Below are 22,097 nucleotides of genomic sequence, written 5' to 3'. Positions count from 1 at the left end.
TAGTGACTAAACAACAACAACCTCCCTGCTAAAACTGTAAATTCTACCAGAGTAGGGACCTGGTCTGTCTACTCTTCTCCCCATGCCTAGTTCTTTGTACACAGTATGTTCTAAGAATTTGTTAAAATACTTTCTGAGTAATAAGTATAGTGCCTTTTAATACCAAACAAGTTTCATATAGCTTATCTCATGATTATTACAACCCTGAGTAAAATGGGATTGCTGGCCCCACTGTAAAGATACTCAAAGAAAATGATAGAACTCTCCACCTCCATATACAGCAACCCCTTACTCCCATACACACACAGAGAGAGCAGAGACTACGGCTACAGTGATGCTATTCTAAGTGCCAAGAAGAAAATGCAACTACTCGACTGTTTGGCACACTGAATCACCTTGTGTAGCTGTCTCGGTTTTTCCCCCCTTTTAAAACGATTTTTTAAAAAAAAATTAAAAAAAATTTTTTGGCCGTCCCACAGGGTTTGCAGGATCTTTGTTCCATCCCCAAGGGTTGGAACCCGTGGCCCCTGCAGTGGAAGCGCGGAGTCCTCACCACTGGTAGGCCAGGGAATTCCCTTCCCCCGTTCTTTAAAAAAAGAAAAAAGAAAAAAAACCCAAACAGCTTTATTGAGGTATATAACCTTGTCTTGTTTTTAAAGTGTGCTCTTTTGTAATAATCTAATTCTCTAGTATGAAAATACTTTGGATCTCCATTACTACAGGCACCTGTAAGCATTCCCTTTCCTTCTTTTTATTTTTCTACCCTTACACTCTGCAGTCGAACACGTGTGACCAGCGCCTAGGGAACTCGCTCAGCCTCCCTCCCTAGCCCTGCCCACCGAAAGTCGCGCCCCTTCTTTTTCCGGAGTCCGGCCCCTCGGCTTCTTTCCGACCTGGCTCGGCGGATCTCGCCCTTCCTCCAGCCCCTCTCTACATCTCGCGAGAAGTGAGAGCGCCTGGCCGGACGAGAGAAAAGTATCTGCTCCGCTGAGGGGGGAAAGAAGGAGCTGGAGATAGATTGTGGGACCGATCGCGGGCGGGCGGGAGGCGACGGAGCTACCAGAGGGTGAGTCCTGTTAACATTAACTAGTCCATGACCTGACGGGCGTCTCCCCGTCAACTCTGGTCAATCCCAGCGTCCCAGACCGGGGTCTCCCCTCCCAGTATGTGTTGGACGGGGGCGCTGAGGCGGTGGCCGGGCCCTGTCTGAGGAAGAGGGTGGGGCATGGACTAACGCCGACCAATAAGAAAGAAGGAAGCTACGATTGGCGGCCACAACTACTAATGAGAGGTCATCTTTACCTTGCGGAGTGACGCCCCTCTTCTCTCCCTCCTCCCGCCTCCTTCCTTTGGGGGGGGAAGGCGGGGCCAGAGGCCTGAAGTGTGGGGAGAACTTGGGGTAAGTAGCCCCGGGGGGCACAGGGCGTGGCAAGAAGAGGGGAGTTGAATCCTGAGGGAATGGAAGTCTAGTGGAGCCTGGAATGGGGTGGAATGGGAGAAAGGGGAAGGGTACTAAACTGATTGAAGACGCTGGACTTCTCCAAAGAGTGGGGTTAGAGGCTTGGCATTGGAAGAGTTAGGGGTAATAGGCAGGAGGTAGGGTTGAGTAGGTGAAAACATAGCATTTGGTTTTGATGGGAAGATAGGAAGGAGTAAGTGGAAGTGAGAGCGTGGCATTTCTATTGAATTATAAGAAAACCTATCAGGGACAAGATATCAGAGAAAAAGTATGGATATGAAGAAAATTAAGTGGATGAGTTTAGGAAGATTTAATAGGGGTGGGTGTAGTGGCCAAAAGGCATCACTTTGGGTAGGGTATGGGGGAATCCAGAAGGGTAGGAGAGGTATTTGGTTGGGAGACGGCTGATATGGACAGGTGTTTAGCTTAGGTATCAGAAGTCTGAGAAGTGATTTTAGAGCTTTTGGTGAATATGGCATCCAGTCTGGTAACCAGCCTGCAAGAAAGCTGGGATAGTGGTAAAGAGAAAAATAGAACACTTTCATCACTTCTACTCTGATTTCCTTTCTCCGTCTCTTCCTCTTCCCGACTTCATCTGTTCCTCAGCTCAGGGATGGGGGATTGGGACTTCGGTGGCCAAGTCAAAGCCCCATCGGGAGTTATATGTTGCTCTGAATTGCTTGTTATGTTCTCTGACTGGGGTGTTTACTGCCCAGGGCACCTCCTACCCAGATTCCCGCGTTGCTACTTTCCTGACTCTAAAAGTTTGTTTTCTATTTACCAGAGAGTGTTTTAGTACCTCTGAGGGTTGTGTCATAGTTAAGTGTAGTTTTGTGGGGGTATGCAGAGTTTGCTCTACAAGCTCACTTGATTCCTATGTTTAAAAACTTTGCATTAGTGTAAGTAATTCTTGCAGAGACATCGGTCTTTATAGGTATTCTAAGCACAGAAAAATGTACTATACTGAAGTTTGTTTTGTTAATTGTTTCTTTCCCACTTGAGTTGCCAAATGGATGGTTGCAGTTAGTTTTAGCCAGCTTATGTTTTTTTTTAAGTGGTGTAAATAAAATGGACACGTATTTCAGGAAAGTGAAAATTTTTCAGTTTCTTCTTTTGTGTCCAGATCAGAAAGCTAAAGATATGTCATAATATCTTAGGGGCAAGGGTTGGGGAAATCAAACACAATTTGTACTTAAACATGGAGGATATAAGGTAAGTGGAGACTATTGCGAAATGTAACATGTCAGTAATAAAAGAAGCTAAAGAAAAGTCTGGCAGCTATACTAAGTAGTCTTACCAGTTCTTAATTCTATACAAAAAAGGGACAAGTCTTTGCCCTTTGTTTGATATTTGTTTATTATTTAATAACGAGCTAGTACAGTCAATTAATAACTTCTTTGCTGTTGCACAGATTTGTCTTTTACATTCCTTTTCTTCTTTTACTTTTGGAAGCAAAATGACATCTGAAATACCAGTAACGGTGTTATATGAAGAGAAACCAGAGTATGTTGCTTTGTATTAACCTTTGGTTTTCAGCAACCATTTATCCTCCTGGTCAGGAACTTACCCCTACAGCACATTGAGACTAATTAATTACTGTCCTTATAGCATTAATTACTTAATTGGGTTCCAGTATTTCACATTCAGAGCATTGCTCTTGGATATTCGGACATTTTCACAGTTTGCCTGGCAGTAGCACAAAGAAATTTCCAATGAGAGAGCAAAGTTCCTTGTTTTATTCTTCCATCCTAGAATTTGTGATGACTTTGACTTGAGCACTGTCTCGTTAGTGTTACCACCTAGCAGAAGGCTAGAGAATAATAAACACTGCTCATCTTTAAACTTGTTGATCAACGGGTACAACCTGTGATAGTTTCAGTGTTGTAACTTTTAAGCATTTTTGCTTACCATGGCTTTAAAATGTTAATAAATACCGTTGTATATCTCCTTTCTCTTCCCTGTCCCTTTCCTCTCCCTCTTTCGTCTCCTTTCCTTTCCCACGTCCAGTTCAGAATTAAATTTGTTTTTTCAACCAACTCTCAAACTGCTGCTTTAAGTCCCTGGCTCTGCCTGAACACAGCTGCTCTGAAATTCTCACAAGTTATTGTTTTGTACACGTCAAGAGTGAGTTTTTCCTAGGCTGCAGTAGGAGGGAGTCAGTGATACAGCAGCCTCCTATCCGTGTCTGATGAGGAGGAACCTTTTTGAAAGGAAGTTTTAGGTGGAGCAAATAGCATTGCCATATAAATGTCTAATAAAAACAGCTCTCTTTTTGAAACTAGTTGGCAGGCTGGCATACAGTCCCTTATCCCTTGATAAAGGTACAAAAGTTAAGGTGCATATGTTGTTTCTTTGAGAAAAACAAATGCAGGATTCATTTAAAAAGAAAAACAGTATTTCTTTTGTTGTTGGTTTCTCTGATTGTGGCAGTATGATTTTAGAGTTCATGGGAGAAAGTCTTCCATTTCCAGAAACATGACAAAATGATTTTTAGTCTTCTCATTTTTGAATGTTGCCTTCCCCTAGCAGGCCTATTTTTAGGATCAAGTATATTCTTGAAATGTGGAAATACATCATTTTGGAATGTTTGGTGGATGGTCTTTTAACTTTTGAATGCTGTGAGGAAGCGATCCCTACTTCATAGACACCCCGTTCCATTATTGGAGCTCTACTTTTAGAACATTCTTTACATTGTGGTGCTCTTTACTCCTGCCATCTGAAGCTACAATAAATAAACCTAATTCCTTGTCAACATGGTAGCCCTTCAAATGTTTGATGACAGTTATGTCCTGTTAAAACTTCTCTCTTACTGGGGTAAATATCCCATGTTCTTTCAACCATTCCTTAAGTTACATTTTTAATAAAGTTCAGCCTCCTTGTCAACCTGCTTGAGTTTTTAGAATTTCTTATTTAGATCTGAATATAACATTTGATATAATCTGATCAATACAAAGTACAGGGGAAAGTAGAGCTTCTTTTTTCACTGCACTCAATAGTTTAAAAAAAAAAATTGATTTTATTTATTTGGCTGGGTAGGGTCTTAGTTGTGTGAGCTCTTAGTTGCATCATGTGGGATCTAGTTCCCTGACCAGGGATCAAACCCAGGCCCCCTGCTTTGGGAGCGAGGAGTGTTAGCCACTGGACCACCAGGGAAGTTCCAGTACCTCTGTTCTTAAAGCCTAAGATCCAGTTAATTTATATAATTAATTTTAAAATTTCAGTTGAATTTGCATTATCCCTATCTATGTTTTATGTTTGAAATAAACTATAGCATTTGTGAAGAAAAAATGTACACATATATATGTATATTGTTGTTTAGTTGCTAAGTTGTGTCCACCTCTTTTGCTATCTGCACGGACTGTAGCCCACCAGGCTTCTCTGTCCATGGGATTTCCCAGGCAAGAATACTGGAGTGGGTTTTCATTTCCTTCTCCAGAGAATCTTCTGACCTAGGAATCGAACCTGTTGTTTCCTACATTGCAGGTGGATTCTTTACCACCAAGGGAAGCCCATATATGTAAATACATATTTAAATTATAGTTTATTAGTGTGGTGGTCTAAATTTGTCTTGCTCTGTTCTGTAGGTAAAATTGTGCTTACAAATGAGATAAAACATCAGAAGACATCTCTAGGGACTGAAGACTTTATGTTGGCAGCCAACAACTTCACTGTGTGTTAATTTTAGCCTGATAGTTCAATTTATGTTTGAGCAATTTTAGCTGATAAATGCAATTTTAAAGCATCTTCCTCTTTTGGGGTTTTAATTTTTACTTTCATTTTTAGCAAATTGCACATTCTGTATGGAAATGTTTGTGTGGAATGAAGTAGCACGCTATAGGGACAGAATACATTTTCTTCTGATACGTTCTCATCCATCTAAAATTGTAATTATGAATTCTCCTAGAAAGCAGAAATATGGACTTGATGACCCCTCAAAGTCCTTTCCAGCCCCAAAATTCATAAGTAGAGGCTCAGATCAAGGAACTTACTATTTAAGAATCAAGAAGAAAAGTAGAATGTAAAGAAAATGAAATTGAAATGGTTCTACTGACCCAGTGGGAATGGATAAACAAAAAGCAAGGAACATAAATGACAAGAAATAATAATTCCTGTGAGCTAAAAGCAGAACAAAAGTCATCAACAACAAATATTTTGCATTGGGGTCATTTTATGTCTTAAAGTATTTTATCATGACATTTTCTCTTCAGAATTTCCCTGGTGGACACTGTGTTGAAAGAATGTGGTTGGTTTTGTTTTTTTTTTCTTCTGTTAAATCATAGTATTTTGTTTCCTTTGGTTCTCTTGTTTGTCCTTTTGTTGAGAAACTTAAGGGAAAAAAAATCTGAATAATATATTCACTGCCTGTATACAGTGAAGCAAATTTCAGTTCAGTTTTGAAAGTAAACATAAACTCCTTGGCTTCCTTGGAGAGGAAGGATGAATGTTAAAATTCAGGAGAGGTTTTATGAAAAGACAAATTTACTATTCAGTTTTTAAAACTTTTGAAGCAGACATCTAGGAAAGATTCCCAACTAAACCAAAGGTGAGCTAATACAGTAGTGTCATGAGGGAAAACAAAACTCATTACAAACTCACAACTTTGTTAGCTTCTCATCTTTTGGTGAATTTAATCCTAAATGTTTTCATGTATTTGAAACCTGACTGTGCCAAAAGTTTCTCTAATTCAGTACTGCATTTATCCTTAATAAATATCAATTTGTGAAAGTCTAACAAGAGCCAAGATGTAGCTTGAGAAGTTACTTTGTGAGTTTATGTCATGGGCTTCCCTGGGAATAGTTTTCTTCTGCCATAGTCTCACCTCCTCACAAAACCCAACTTGTTTTCTTTGAGTGAAGTTATTTACTAATATCTTCTTATCTGGTATGGTGCTTCTTTCTGACCTAACAGAGAGAGATTTATGTTCTAAATTGGTCAGTTTTATTTGGGGCTTAAAATTTACCATGTAAGAGAAATGTCACTTTTTCAGATTAAAAAATAGAATATAACCATTCTTTTTGAAATACGAATATGCCTGCCTTTATTATAAAAACAGGATGATTTATTGAGTATAACACGATTGCTATAAATGATTTGTGTTGTCACCAAATTTCTTGCCAGTAATGTTTATTTAAGCTTTATCAAACTTAAATAAAACTAGGATTTAACATGATTTTTCTGGTATTTCTGGTACTGATATGTCTTTCATAGCACCATTTAATTTTTTTTAAGTTTTGGTCAAGCAGTAGTTTGCTAATATTTTACATATCTATGTTAGGGACTTTTGAAAGTCATTGAACATTGCAATACCCTAGATAGGTCACTGTGTTGCCAGTATGTGGACAGTATTAGAAAATAAATTTTTTTCTTGAGAACTTTTGAGGGCCTCCATGATTATCATTGTGGGATATTATAGCTATTTCCTATCTGGGACCAAACTCATACTCGGGTTTAATATTAAAGTCTATCAGGTTTGTTGTTGTTTGCAGCCTATTTAAGTCCATGAAGATTTAAAATTTATCCTCAAAGATTAGTGTTGGCCCTTTGATTGCTATTGCTTTGTTGTTTCAGGGAACACACTTTACCTGAAAATGAGTAGGAAAAAAACAAAACACAACACCAGATTTTTGACAGCCTACCAGTTTCCAGGAATTTTTTTACTTCTAAAATCTTATTGAGACCAAGCATAGATAGGTATAATGTTCTCTAGTTGTTTCTAACTCCGCTTCCTTGCTATCACTTTAGCAAGTTATTTCTTCTTTGTTTTTGCTTTATTAACCTTCCTGAGAATAGCTCAGAATAGTTGCTTGAATCCTCCAAAAGCCTGGAGAGGCTTTTAAAAAGTTCTAGTCTAGTAATTGCCTGTATGAAGCTACTTCCATACAGCTTCTAAGCTTTGACCATGTGTTGCCTAACTTATGATTCAGCCTAATTCTCACTCCCATCTGTTTTCAGTCATTTGCTACAAAACTATTTGGTCTATTTGAACTGGCTCCTTTCTTTGAAACCTGTCGCTGCATGTCTGAGCCTGAAATCCAGAAATTAATTTTAACCTTCCCTTTGATCAATTCAGGGCACTCTACTGTTTATTTCTCAAACTGTGGGTCTCAAACTGCTTTTGGTCTTAGTACCCACCCCTCTACACTCTTAAAAATTATTGAGGACTCCAGAGAGCTTTTGCTTATTGTAATTGTATCTACTTGTATTTACCATATTAGAAATTAAAATGGAGAAAATTTTAAAATATTTTATATACTTATTTTAAAATAACAGTATAAATGTATCTATAGTTTTAAAAAGTTGGGGAGAAGAACATCAAATGTCTGGCTGATAGAAAATATCTGTATTCTCGTATCTGTTTCTGCATTTAATCTGTTAACAATATGTTGTTTGGTTGAAGTATCTGAAGAAAACCTGTGCTTACACAGATATGTAATAGGAAAAGAAAAGATTCTTTTCAGATAACTGTTGATAATCTTTCTTCTTTGATAACTACATCAAAATCTGAAAAGTGATAGCTTCTTAAAAGTAGGCTGTTGTATAGAATCTGATACCACATCTGTGAACTTTTAACACCCAGACTTATGTTGCACCTTAAACAGGTCTTTTGCCCATGTATGTTCTGAATACCCATGAACCCTCTGTAAGGACCTGTAAGGATCCCTGGAGCCCTCTTTGAGAACCACACTTGAAAAATACAGCTGTTTATCATGTAGGAGGAATATCCAACCATCTTAATGCTTCTCAAAGGGTGGGTTACTGACCACGTGCATCCGAATTACCCAGGGTGTTTTTTAGTGTCGATTTTTGGGCACCAAAGCCAAGAGAATCCAGGAGGAGGTCTGGGGATCTGTATTTTTACACTGTGTCTACATGAATATGCTAAAGATTGAAAACTATGGAGATAGCTTAATCATATTTTAAGAAAATCTATTTTCTAAATTTTAAGAAGTCAAATAAAAAAATTGGTACTTGAATAGTCCTAATATAAGTCCTTATTATCAAGCACTCTGACATTTGTCATATTTGGGATATCTTAATGTTGTATTTTAATTAATAATAGTTATCATAATACCAAAAGTTTGCAAACTAAGGCCTCTTGGTAAATATGTTAGGCTTTGAAGCCATGAGGTCTCTGTTACAACTACAACTCTGCCATTGCAGCACAAAAGTAGCAAGCCAGGGACAACGTGCAGAGAATAAGCATGGCTGTGTTCTCATAAAACTATTTATGGACACTAAAATTTGAATTTCATAAAATTTTCACGTCACAAAATTTTTTTTTTCTTGTTTTACTTCTGTGTGGCTTTTTTTTTTTTTTTAATTTTACATAATTGTATTAGTTTTGCCAAATATCAAAATGAATCCACCACAGGTATACATGTGTTCCCCATCCTGAACCCTCCTCCCTCCTCCCTCCCCATACCATCCCTCTGGGTCATCCCAATGCACCAGCTCCAAGCATCCAGTATCGTGCATCGAACCTGGACTGGCAACTTGTTTCATACATGATATTTTACATGTTTCAATGCCATTCTCCCAAATCTTCCCACCCTCTCCCTCTCCCACAGAGTCCATAAGACTGTTCTATACATCAGTGTCTCTTTTGCTGTCTCGTACACAGGGTTATTGTTACCATCTTTCTAAATTCCATATATATGCGTTAGTATACTGTATTGGTGTTTTTCTTTCTGGCTTACTTCACTCTGTATAATAGGCTCCAGTTTCATCCACCTCATTAGAACTGATTCAAATGTATTCTTTTTAATGGCTGAGTAATACTCCATTGTGTATATGTACCATGGCTTTCTTATCCATTCATCTGCTGATGGACATCTAGGTTGCTTCCACGTCCTGGCTATTATAAACAGTGCTGCGATGAACATTGGGGTACACGTGTCTCTTTCCCTTCTGGTTTCCTCAGTGCGTATGCCCAGCAGTGGGATTGCCGGATCATAAGGCAGTTCTATTTCCAGTTTTTTAAGGAATCTCCACACTGTTCTCCATAGTGGCTGTACTAGTTTGCATTCCCACCAACAGTGTAAGAGGGTTCCCTTTTCTCCACACCCTCTCCAGCATTTATTACTTGTAGACTTTTGGATCGCAGCCATTCTGACTGGTGTGAAATGGTACCTCATAGTGGTTTCGATTTGCATTTCTCTGATAATGAGTGATGTTGAGCATCTTGTCATGTGTTTGTTAGCCATCTGTATGTCTTCTTTGGAGAAATGTCTATTTAGTTCTTTGGCCCATTTTTTTATTGGGTCATTTATTTTTCTGGAGTTGAGCTGTAGGAGTTGCTTGTATATTCTCGAGATTAGTTGTTTGTCAGTTGCTTCATTTGCTCTTATCTTCTCCCATTCTGAAGGCTGTCTTTTCACCTTGCTAATAGTTTCCTTTGATGTGCAGAAGCTTTTAAGGTTAATTAGGTCCCATTTGTTTATTTTTGCTTTTATTTCCAATATTCTGGGAGGTGGGTCATAGAGGATCCTGCTGTGATGTATGTCAGAGAGTGTTTTGCCTATGTTCTCCTCTAGGAGTTTTATAGTTTCTGGTCTTACGTTGAGATCTTTAATCCATTTTGAGTTTATTTTTGTGTATGGTGTTAGAAAGTGTTCTAGTTTCATTCTTTTACAAGTGGTTGACCAGATTTCCCAGCAGCACTTGTTAAAGAGATTGTCTTTAATCCATTGTATATTCTTGCCTCCTTTGTCAAAGATAAGGTATCCATATGTGCGTGGATTTATCTCTGGGCTTTCTATTTTGTTCCATTGATCTATATTTCTGTCTTTGTGCCAGTACCATACTGTCTTGATAACTGTGGCTTTGTAGTAGAGCCTGAAGTCAGGTAGGTTGATTCCTCCAGTTCCATTCTTCTTTCTCAAGATCATTCTGTTGTTTTTTTCCAGCCATTTAAAAGTGTAAAAACCACTCATAGCTCGTGGACCAAAAAAGACCAAATGGCAGGCTGGGTTTGACCTATGGGCTGGAGTTTGCCAATCCTTAATGTATACTGTAACTGGCTTATGAGTTTAAAAATTATTATGATAAAACATACTTATTGTTAAAGCCATAAACATTATTTAATTTTCCTAGACAAAAATAATGCTCCAAGAAACTGTAGTCCTTCAAAGTCATGTTTCTGGACATTCATTTATATAAGAAACACTTGTGTGTAAACTTGGAAATGCTCTATTCAGTTGAAAGTGGTCATACAATATGCAAGTTACCATACAACTTTCAGGTATTACAAAAAGATACGGTGTCCATTTTTATATCTTCTTTGGGATGTGTGAGAACAGGTAACTAGGATTTAGTCCAACTTCAACTACTTGACTTATCTTTTGCCTATTTTTTTTTAACTCTCTACCTCAGTTTTCCAATTTGTTACCAAAGTACCTTATAAAAGGCTAATTAAGTTTATAGAAGTATACATGCTTTTTATGTAATCCTTTTGAGGCATTTGGTTTACCTGCTAATGAAATAATGTGTTAAACTGTTGTTATGCTAAATCATACAGTGGCAAATGAACCCAGATTTTATGAACAGAAATTTCACTTCCTAAATAATCTACTGTCTGGTTAAACTTGAGTCTTCTATGGTGTCTGGGGTTAAATACCTTCATTATAGTCTCATATGTTTATTGGAATCCTTTCCTTAAGTCAGTGTTTTGGGTGTAATTCGAGTCACAGCAACACAGTATCCTACTGTGTGTAGAATAAAATGTTGAGACTGCTGTGGTGGACCCCTTCAGTGTTTGTGCTCTTTGCTCGGCAGCAGCTAAATTATCTTAGAATCTGAAACTTGGTAACCAGAGTTATGTTCTTAGAAGAGAACTGTGTATAATTTTTTTCTTTTCAGTATCATAGGGGCATAGAGCCTATAGAGCTCTGTTTGGGTGTCTGAATGTTTTAGCTTGTTTGTAGCTCACTGAAAGACATTCTGTACCTTGATTTCAGCTCTGTTCCCTTTGTGATGAATGGTTGGGCAATTTCTAGGTGTTTTAATAATAAGTACTACTTTTTATTGTTAGGCAGCATTCGTGGGTTTCTGAAAATGGATCCTAAAGGGTAACAAAGAAGGAATTATCTTGAAATGCTTGATTTACCCTGTGTATCAGTCTGAGTTTCTACCACATCTATTTCTATTGATCTATGATGCTGTTAGTTTATATTTTTAGAAAGCTTTTTTGGTAGTCCATTTTGAAGTTATCAGTTGACTCTATGGTTCTGTTGCTTTGTAATGTAGAGTGAACAACTTTGTATGGTTTTTAAATACTATACTGTTCGTGGTTTAGAATAGTCTAGCAGATACAAGCCTTTTTTTTAAAACTCAGACATTTTTTAGTCGTGCAAATCAGTATTTTTACTATTAAATTATATTATTATTTGATTTATTAGAAGCAATCTATGATCATTGTAGAGACTTTGGGAAACACTTCAGGTAGAAAGTACAGTCATCTAGACTGCTACTGTCCAGAGATAACCACTGTTAACATTTGATGATGTTGCCCTCATCTTGTTCTGTGCTTATTATTTTGTTTGCTTTTTTATAGATTTGGAATTATGGTGCATGTGCAAGTTTGTATCCTACTTAATGTATAGCACTTAATGTATAGCATTTTCTCATGTTGTTAAATAGCTTTGAGAAATGTTATTATTAACAACTTATATATATTGTAAGACAGTGTTTCAGTTTATATTTTTCCATCCTTTGTAAACATTTTATTTAATTCCTTTTCCTTTTTTTGTTATAAATATGACTGTGGTGAACATTTTCATATATAGATTATCCATGTTTCTGGCTTTAGCCTCAGAATAAAGTCCCAAAAGAAGAATTATTTGTTCAAAGGATATAAAACATTTTAAGACACTTAATATAAACATTGCCAGATTGCTTTCCAGAAAGATTGTCCAAATAATGTACTCCCCAAAGTCTCATATTAAGGTTCCCTCTCTGCTGCATCCTTGATTAGCAAGCATTCTTTTATACTTGAAAATGTATCTTAAAATCTGTGGTCTAGGTTTTGTTTTCAAGGGTCAATTAACTTGATGAATACCTCTCTTCTCCCCATTTTTAACACTCTAACCAAAAACTGTAGAACTTCTTCTATGTTATTTGTATGATAAGAACATAGAATTGATTGGGTGTAGTCACATAAAGTTCCTTAGGCACAAGGTAATTGTAAATATGTATTTAAAATAATGTCTTAAATATATATTGCTTTAACTACATAAATAATCTACATTGCAGTTGTCTTGTGAACCCAGCAGCTTTCTGCAAAACTTGGAAAGATAAGTGTAAAATTTCAGCAAAGTATACTTGAATATCGGAGAAGGCAACGGCACCCCACTCCAGTACTCTTGCCTGGAAAATCCCATGGACAGAGGAGCCTGGTAGGCTGCAGTCCATGGGGTCGCGAAGAGTCAGACACGACTGAGCGACTTCACTTTCACTTTTCACTTTCATGCATTGGAGAAGGAAATGGCAACCCACTCCAGTGTTCTTGCCTGGAGAATCCCAGGGACGGGGGAGCCTGGTGGGCTGCCGTCTATGCGGTCGCACAGAGTCAGACACGACTGAAGTGACTTAGCAGCAGTAGCAGCATACTTGAATACTGACTTCAGATTAAATTAATAAACATTTATTGAACATCAACTGTGTTAAGAAAGGAAGGGCTTCCAGAAGTTTTAAACTGAATCTCTATATTCTACCCCATTTTCCTTCTGGTCACAGATAATACAGCCATTTCCTTTTTATTTATGAAACTAAAGTAGTCCACTCCTTGTTACTAACACATTACCATTGCATCTTTTATAGCAATTATCTGCTATTAATGTGAAATTATTTTTACCTTGTATTTGTTTCATCTTTGTAGACTCTTAAGTAAGCACTATGAGGGCAGATATCTTGTCTGACTCATTGTTGAGTTTTGGAGCCTAGAGTGTGTGTTAGGTGCTGAATAAAGGTGTTCAGTGAATTAATGAACTTTTTAATTAAAGTAAATTTATATATTAATAATCTATTTCATTATTAATATATAATTACATATTAATAATTATATATAAATATATAAATTTACTTTTTGATCCCAACGATGAATCTTAGTTATTAGTTTCATACATCTCTTTGTCAAATATTTTACCAAGACCTAACCATCTCTTTTGTGCTCATGTATATATATTCTGGAATTGCTAGCAAAATAATTTGATAAATGATCTTAAGGAATAGGAGAAATAATAAGAGATCTAATATGTACACTGATCAACCTCTGACTAATTGAACTTGTAAATTAAGCCATCATTCTTATCTTAACTTGGCATGTTTCATGCTAGATAATAGGATTCTTTGCCTGGCCAAACTTTAGTCAGGCTCCTGAACCTTCTTTTAGGCCCATCTCCCTTGTAAAATTGAATTTTAGCAAGAACCTTGCTAAGTCAGTTTACCAAGAACCCCCTCCCCCTCAAAATCTGTTCATGCTCATATCTGATCAGGTTCTTCATCCTCTACCATCACTCAGGTGATGTCTGATCGTCCTGGCCTGTCTTTAGGAAGAATCTTGTTAGGTTAGTTTAACCAGACTCTTCCTTATCCCTTATAGCTCCTCTTGGTAATTTTCTAGTCACTGACCCCCACCCTATACCTTGGCTATAAATCCCATTCACTGATGGTATATTTAAAACTGAGCCCAGTTACGTACTGAAGTCTCTTAGCTTCTGTTGCAATGCTCCTAAATAAAATCTGCTTTTTACTGCTTAACTACTGTCTGGTGGTTTAGTCACGAAGGCGTGTCTGGCTCTTGCGACCCCATGGACTGTAGCCTGCCAGGCTCCTCTGTCCATGGGATTTTCCAGGCAAGAGTACTGGAGTGGGGTGCCATTTCCTTCTCCAGAGGATCTTCCCGACCCAGGGATCGAACCCAGATCTGCATTGCAAGCAGGATCTTACCTGCTGAGCTACGAGGGAAGCCCTGACTACTGTCTAGTTCTGGGTTTTTCACACAGATGAAAGATTGTTTTTTTGCAAATGACTGTTGTCTTTATTTTTATGTCTACTTTGCCTGGCACTTAGTAGTTTCTTCGTAATGTTTTTGAAAATGCATGATAGTTAGTCTGAACCCCTTCTAGATTTTCATGAATCTTTGATGTTTATGGTGCATATGCCCTTCTCATTTTTTTGTACTTAGGAATATCTGCTTTTTGTTATTAGGAACCTAAAACAGGCCCTTGGGTGTGTTTGTACGTGGCTTTTATTCCTTACCATGGCTTTTATTGCTTACCTAAAGTTGGGTCATCTTATTAACATCAGTTGGTTACTAAAGAAATGATCATTACCACCAGTTCCAGAGAACTGACTTTGTAGACCTCAGTGACAGACTCCATCCTCATTCTGTTTAAAAAAAGAACAGATAGATATACATATGTGTACTTATGTATATACATTTTATATACATTTTAGGGTATATTTCTGGCTCTGACAAAATTATATAAGAAAGATTCTATTAAATGACCCCAGTCATTAAAAATCATTCTCTAAACCTAGGATTTTCTTCACTTTTTTCCTGTCAGCATTCAGATAACTTTCTCTCTTTTAAGTGAGTACCAGTTTTATCATTCCTGCATTCTGGTGAATCTGAGTGTGTGAGCCTTTTTCTTGGCCCCTAGTACAGCCCTTTTTTGCATCTTTGTTTTCCTGTTTTGAGATCTCCATTGAGAGCATTTCACTTTTCCTTGGAAATGTTTCTAAATATATGTATCCTCTGTCTGTTATTTATTGCTTAGTTCTGTAAAATGCTTGAGTTTCATCCTGAAGAATAGATTGAGAAACAGACCACAGACTTGAGTGCCATGCCTGGACACGTGATCTACTTGTCAAGCAGTACAGTTACAGATGGGCTGTGAGTTAAATTCTAGTCAATGACAGCATCATCATTCAAGATTTAACCTTTTGTCTCAGTCTTTGTACTACAGAAATGTGTTGCTATTTGTTTTTTGAGAAGCATCAGTTTGACCTTTCGTAATTAGAGATTTAAGTATCAAAGAGGAATAGGCAATCCCATTCTTTAGGTGCAGCAGTTGATACAGCAGATTGGGAATGAAAGAGAAATTTTTTAAAGGATGCTAACTGGAAATTCTTTTTTAAGTGGGGAGACAGATCATTATTGTAGTTAAATATTTCTAAGAGACATCACTTTGAAGCTAAAAGCAAGAACGATGGAAATGAAAGAAGGCAAGAGACTGAGGGAATGAATTGTAGGGGGATTTTCCTGGCAGTCCAATGGTTAGACTCCCGGCTTCCAATGCAGGTGGTGTTGGTTCGATCCTTGGTCAGGGAACTAAGATCCCACATGCGTTGTGTTGCAGCCCAAAAAGAGAAGGAGAATTGTAGGTATTTAAGAGAGAGGGCCTTCTTCCTCCCATTGTGGTCTCCCTTTGGTGAAAATGGCAAAACAAAAGCCAGCAAAATGGGAAGGAAGCAGGAAATCCTAGTTAGTGACTGTCAAATTTGAGTATTTAAGAGGCATGAGAATGCTTGCTTTTGTTACATTTTAATGCTTTTCCCCCAAACTTATTTTGCCCTTTTCCCCACTTTTAGAAAATCATAGTTTTTCATCTCTATTTTTTAGTAAGGGTGCAATGAAATAAAATTTGAAAACCATATATTGTGATGTGACTGTGCAAAATCAAAACTTTTGAATTCTGTGGTTTGAGGAAAACCATTCCAGTACTGTCCCATTCCTCAGCCAAGACCCTTTTTTTCCCTCTAAATCGGTAGAAAACAGAAAACTTAGCCTCCAAAAACAACCGAGGTAAAAAATTAGGAATCCTGCCTGGTTCTTTGTGTTATATCTATTCTAGACCTTGTAGCTTGCTTCCTGGTTAAAAATATGTTAGAGGATCTTGTTGGAATAAAATTCTCATTTAGTGATTATATTAGGAAAGCAGGTTCTGGGACTAGGAAGTAGAATTATCTCTAGCAGAGCAGTTGTTAGGAATTTTTCCGGAGATCAATTGCTTTCCAGAAATGTTCTGAGTTTTCAGCCATAGTGGCATTGGTCTTTGCATTTATTTACTGTTATATATTGATATTTGTATTTATTTTTTGCACTATGATGTAGTTGTAGAAACTGCTAAAAAATCATCATGTATTTAAAATAAACAAACAAACCAGAAAACCCCCTTGTCCTGGGGCTATGTGAAGAATAAAGCTCTCATTTTCCCAGTACCCCGTCATCAGCTTGAACTGGCCTCTCCCAGGAACAGAATTTATTGAAGCAATTTATCCTGGCTAAATGTGAGATAAATCTGTGTACACCTATGTACATACAGGCCCTCTTCCATTACAGCAGTGCTGCAGCATCAGTTTCCTTCATAGTTAGACCCTGTTCCTATCACACTGAAGGATTACTAAGAAGCCCTTTCTATTTTATGGGGCACCCCACAATTTTAAACACCGATTAGTTGTGGAATTACTGATCAGACTACCAGAAATACGGGCTTCCAAACCCAGAGTGAGTCTTAACAGAGTAGGAAAGATGTTTCCACTCCCATCTGAGTTTTAAGCATGTTTTTAAGTTTCTGATTGTCAGATTCCATCTAGCACTTTAATATTTTATTTTGATGTAGACCTGACTGAGGTTAACCTGACATTTTGGTTTATCTTCAAGATAAAAATTCAAAGTTTGGCCACAGTTCTGAAATCGTTTCTAGGTATATTCAGATTGTAGTTCTTCTCTTTCATCTTCTCTTATTCTTGTTCTTTCATACAGCTTTCTCTCTCGTAGAAGGATGTTTGAAAATGTCCTTTAGGGGTTTTATTTTAAAAGACTATTTTTGTGACCCTCCATTTTTTCTGTTTTACTCCTTCAAAATATGGTATATCTTTTAGGAATATTTTTACTATGATTTACATTTCTAATCTATTCATCTCCACCTCTATTTTTATTCCTAGTTAGGATGTGAGAAATTTCCCCCAACACATACATTTGGAATTATTGTTCTTTGACAAAGAATTTTGATCAACATTTCAAGAATTTAGCTTCAATAATTAAAAAACAGCAACAGTATAAACCCTGTTAATTCTTCAGAGAAACAGAGAGGATGGATGGTGATGCCTTTTAGTGCCATTTCTTTTATCCCCTGCAGCAGCTCACATCTGTTGGCTGCAATGGAGCAGCCCAAGAACTCTGGCCGAGAGCAGCACAAACAGCCGGAACATATTCACCCAGTAAACCCCCAAAGAGTCGACATTTGTTTTATTGCTGCTTTTAAAAACCTAGCCATAAATAGAATCAGGGGGGAAGGGCACCGATATTTCTCCATTTGCCACAGATGATTGGTGGGGGGAGAAGGAGGCTCCCCATAGGGAGAGAAAGGTTTTATTTTTATTTTTTTATTAATGAAAGTCATTTCCCATGTAGCCCAATAGGATGGGTGCTTTGTTTTCTTTGGCAATAATCTGGGATAAACAGCCCTTGCCAACAGTCTCATAGTTTATACACCAGGGAGCCAGATTATGGCCCTGTAAAATGGAGCACCCCTCCTATAATCCCTTAATTAATTAAATGACAAATTTTGGTCTTCTCTAGTTCAGAAATATGGCTTCCGCATCAAGCGTTCAGTGGATTTATTGACATAGGGAACTACACTGGTTGTAATTCAGCAGACTGGAGAAGTGTGTTATATACTATAGCAGAAAGAGGGAAAATAGCAAAAGGTTTGAAATTCCTTGACTCTTCAGGTCTACATTTTTCTAATTAAAAGTTTCAATTGAGGCACAGTAGATCATATGCCACCTGTCTAGTGGGTCTCCCCAAAGTAGCCTGTGTTTACAGCTTTGATAGACAGCATTCTTGGAACACCTGTTTCTGGGCTTGATATTTTTGAAGCACTTTTTTTTTTAAACTCCTGCGTATTTAACATAACTTTTCCCCCTACCTCCCCCTCCTCAGCTCCGCTCTGCTCTATGAAATATGGGAGACGACAGACCGTTTGTGTGCAATGCCCCGGGCTGTGGACAGGTACGTTTACAATATACTTTATTGTGAATGTCTCGTTGTGAATCAAAGTGGCTGTTTTATCACTAAGGCAAAGAGTTTAAAGCCGGTGTTTTACGTGATCACTGGAGGTAATCAGATCAGAGGATTTGCAGTGTGTAAATCCAAGTTATGAGGAAGGGTAGGCACTCTACTGTAATGAAATCTGCCTTGCTCTCTTTCATATTGTTATTCTGCTGGTGTTTGTTTCCCAGTACACTGTGTTTAGGAATACATGTTGCTCTTGCACCCTTTCTAAAGCTGTTGATATAAATACAGAGCAAGTTTAGAAGTATCTTCTCTTCAGCCTTCATGAATATAAAAGTCTGTTCAACATATTTGGATAAGTAGCTGAAAATGCACCCATTCATTGTGAACCTCTATTTGGCAGAGCCTATTTTGGATTTTTTAAATAAGAAAAAAATAGTTTCTTTTGTTTGTTGACCCAGAAAATCATTGTTAGCAGCTAAGGCAAATACCTGTCCAGGAAAGACAAATCCAACACAGAACCCAAGCTCTCACAGCAATATATAAACACAGGAATTCTCAGCCATTTTCCCTGTCTGATGCCGTAAGATACCTCCTGTGTGTTAGCTGCCGTGTCATGGTTTGTATGAATATCATTATATATCAGTTTTTCATCATGTACTTTTTAAATAATTTTGTTGAAACTGCCTTTTTTTTTTTTTCATTTTTTTATTCAATACCTTCTTAACTCTTATTCCTAGACCCTCCCCTTCTGCCATGTTCCATAAAGGATGAAGAAAGGAATACAAAGAAAGCCTTATCAAGAAAGTTTTATTTCCCTCATGAGTTGATTTTCTGGAGCCTGAAGGGTTGAATTTCTGTTCAGTTAGGAATATGGCCAGAGTTTCCCTGGTAACTAGATTGTAGAGAATCTGCCTGCAGTGCAGGAGACCCAGGTTCAATCCCTGGGTCGGAAAGATCCTCTGGAGAAGGAAATGGCGACCCACTCCAGTATTCTTGCCCGGTGAATCCCATGGACGGAGGAGCCTGGTGCGCTACGTTCACGGGGTCACAGAGTCAGACACGACTGAGCGACTAACACACACACACAGGAATATGTCATGTGACTGTCCAGTGACACTTACAGGTAGTATGTGAGATTGCAGACTAGTTCTATTAAACATTGTAAATACTTTAGAGAAGTATAAAAAGAAAAGAGTTAAGTTCCAGAGATTCCTAAGAATTAGAATTTGAGAGGGGGATGGGGTGGATTGATAACAAGAAACAGTCAGAAGGGCGATTCCAGATTCCAATAAATGCTAAAAATTTCATAAAAGACTAAGAAAAACCAATATACTCTGAGTATTTATCATTGTAAGGTTTATATAGATATATATATAATTTTTTTTCAATAGAAGCCACTTGGAAAATTAGAGTAAATTTGTTTCACTTTTCAAATGGCCTTATTGAAGTACACACCTAAATTTGATTTATCCAAATTTTTGTGTGTGAATTTGTTGATAATTGTACTTACTGTGACTCCCATGATTGAAACCTGGTACCTTTTTTTTACAATACTTCTCTCACTTTAAGAGTCTGCACTTTTGATGAAAAGATTTTTCTTCACTGACTGTTTAAGCTGCTCAGTGCCCCCACTTAGATGTTGTATGCTTAGACTACCCAGACAAGGACTTAAATAAATAAAAATGGAAGATAAAAATAAAGGAATACATAGGAAGAGCATCTCTTAAACTCTCTAAGAAAGAAAATATAGCAGTAGGGTTTCTTCAGGCTGTCTCATCAGGAAAAAGTAGTTTTCACTGAGATTTGTGATATCCCAGAAGGGTTTTGTTTTTGTTTTGCATTATTTTTGAACTAGAGGTAGGAAAACAGAGACTCTTTACTTTAGTTCTTTCTTGTGTTGTCGGGTTCTGTTTACCATAAGCCTTTTCCTTCTCTTACTCCTCCTTCCCATTTCTGAAATTGTTTGTTGGTATTTGGGTTATTAGGATTCCTGTAACCTCTGGCATAGATTCTGAAGGCTTTTTTTTCCCCTCAGTGAATGTCGAACTGAGGGAGATTGCTACCTTCTTTTGGATTCGAGTTACTTGTTTCATAGAAAAAAAAGGATAAAAAGCTGTAACTTAAGGCTTTGGGGTAGCATGATTCATCCTTTACCTCCTTTGCATGTCAAAAACCTTATAGTCATGTGAGACTGCAGTTCTTTAGTAATGTTTAGTCTCCTTTCAAGTTTCCCCCAATATCTAGTAATAACTCTAGAGAGGTCTCTATAAGATTTACTGTGATTGCTTTATGTTATATAAAATAGTGAAAATCTGGCAAAGAAGATAAATTTGGTAAAGTGAACTACCCTTGGCTTGTTGTTCCAGCTTCCTTATATACCTTGAAAATGGTTTCATTCTGGAGCCTCCTTGAGGCCTTCAAGTCTGTTCATAATCGATCATCATTGATTCAAAGTCATTACTCCAGAAATGGAAGAATAATAAAAAGGTCATATAAGTCCCAGGAGAGGTAATAAGGACCATGGTAATTTACACAAGGCATGTTTAGAACTCAGCAACCATAGAAACCTCAAAAATCAGTGGCTTCTACCAGTTAGAGGAAGCAGGAATGAAAGCAAATTATAATTCAAGAGATCTATGCATAAAGCAAAACCTGTAGGAATCTTGTAATTATTTACATATTTGTTCTCTGCCCAGGTTTTACCCTGTATACCCCTAAACTCAGAAATCATCTTACACTTTAATATTAAAGGGAGGTGAAAGGAAAATTCACCTAAAATAGACTAGCGGATTATGCTGTCCACCATATAATCAAAACCACCGGGCCTTCAATGGATACGTAAACATGTTTTGGTTGCTAGGTCTTTAATGGCTGTTATTTTTGGATTCTGTTCATGATCCACTTCCCAAAAGTAAGTCTGATGTGACACAGCTGAGTTCTAAATACACTACATGTACTTTTTAAAAAAAGATGGTTGCTGAAGGTTGTGTTCTTTGCATTCTTATCTGAAAAGACAGGTGATCGGGTTTTCTGAGCTCTCTCATTCCTCTTCTTCTGTAGTCTCTGTTTCCCCTGAGCCCTCATCACCCTCAGGAAGAGGAACTTGGGGAAAGTAATATCCCTGCTAATATCTCTCTCTGGAATGTGGTAACAGTAGTAGTAGAACTGCCTTTAGAGAAGGGGTTAGTGTTGTTAAGGCAACAGAGCCCCAGATACTACTCTGTGGTAAACGGCTGGTTGAATTTGAGGTGTATGGGTCCTAGAAATGTTTATAAGATAGCATCTATTTTAAAATTCTGTAACTGTAAATAGCTTTGCCTCTTTGTTATTAAAATAATATGAATACAGTTTGATTCTAAATCTAGGAAGTCATAAGTTTTTAAAGCTTTGAGGGGCACTTTTACTTGAAAGTGGATTATAAAATTGTTCTTATTGCATGTGGAAGCAGGAAAAATTACTACTGTGTCTGTGTCAGTAATCTTGAATTTGAGGTGTTACTTCACGTGGATACGGTTAGATAACCTAACCTTTTGGATACTTTCTGTCCACAACTTTTTTTTTTTCTTTCCCATGCCTGTGGGATTTTAGTTCCCCAACCAGAGATTGAACTTGGGC

The 22,097-nt window shown here is 37.5% G+C and overlaps 1 protein-coding gene across 2 annotated transcripts in view; it reads left to right on the top strand.

The window, feature by feature from the left end:
* Positions 1 to 467: 467 nt before the first annotated feature.
* LOC129654820 (cyclic AMP-dependent transcription factor ATF-7) overlaps positions 468 to 22,097 on the top strand; it is a 98,125-nt gene continuing 76,495 nt past the window's right edge. Inside the window, exons 1-2 of one of the 2 annotated variants that reach the window (XM_055584518.1) lie at positions 468 to 1,066; positions 18,408 to 18,476. In XM_055584518.1, coding sequence (XP_055440493.1) covers positions 18,429 to 18,476 — 48 coding nt within the window. In that variant the 5' untranslated portion in view covers positions 468 to 1,066; positions 18,408 to 18,428. Of the gene's footprint in view, positions 1,067 to 1,111; positions 1,400 to 18,407; positions 18,477 to 22,097 lie in introns of those variants that run through there. The other variant, XM_055584526.1, reaches the window with a different exon arrangement.

This window comes from Bubalus kerabau, chromosome 1 (genome assembly GCF_029407905.1).
Source record: "Bubalus kerabau isolate K-KA32 ecotype Philippines breed swamp buffalo chromosome 1, PCC_UOA_SB_1v2, whole genome shotgun sequence".
NCBI classification, from domain to species: Eukaryota; Metazoa; Chordata; class Mammalia; order Artiodactyla; family Bovidae; genus Bubalus; species Bubalus kerabau.
This window is presented reverse-complemented; position numbering and strand designations above follow the sequence as displayed.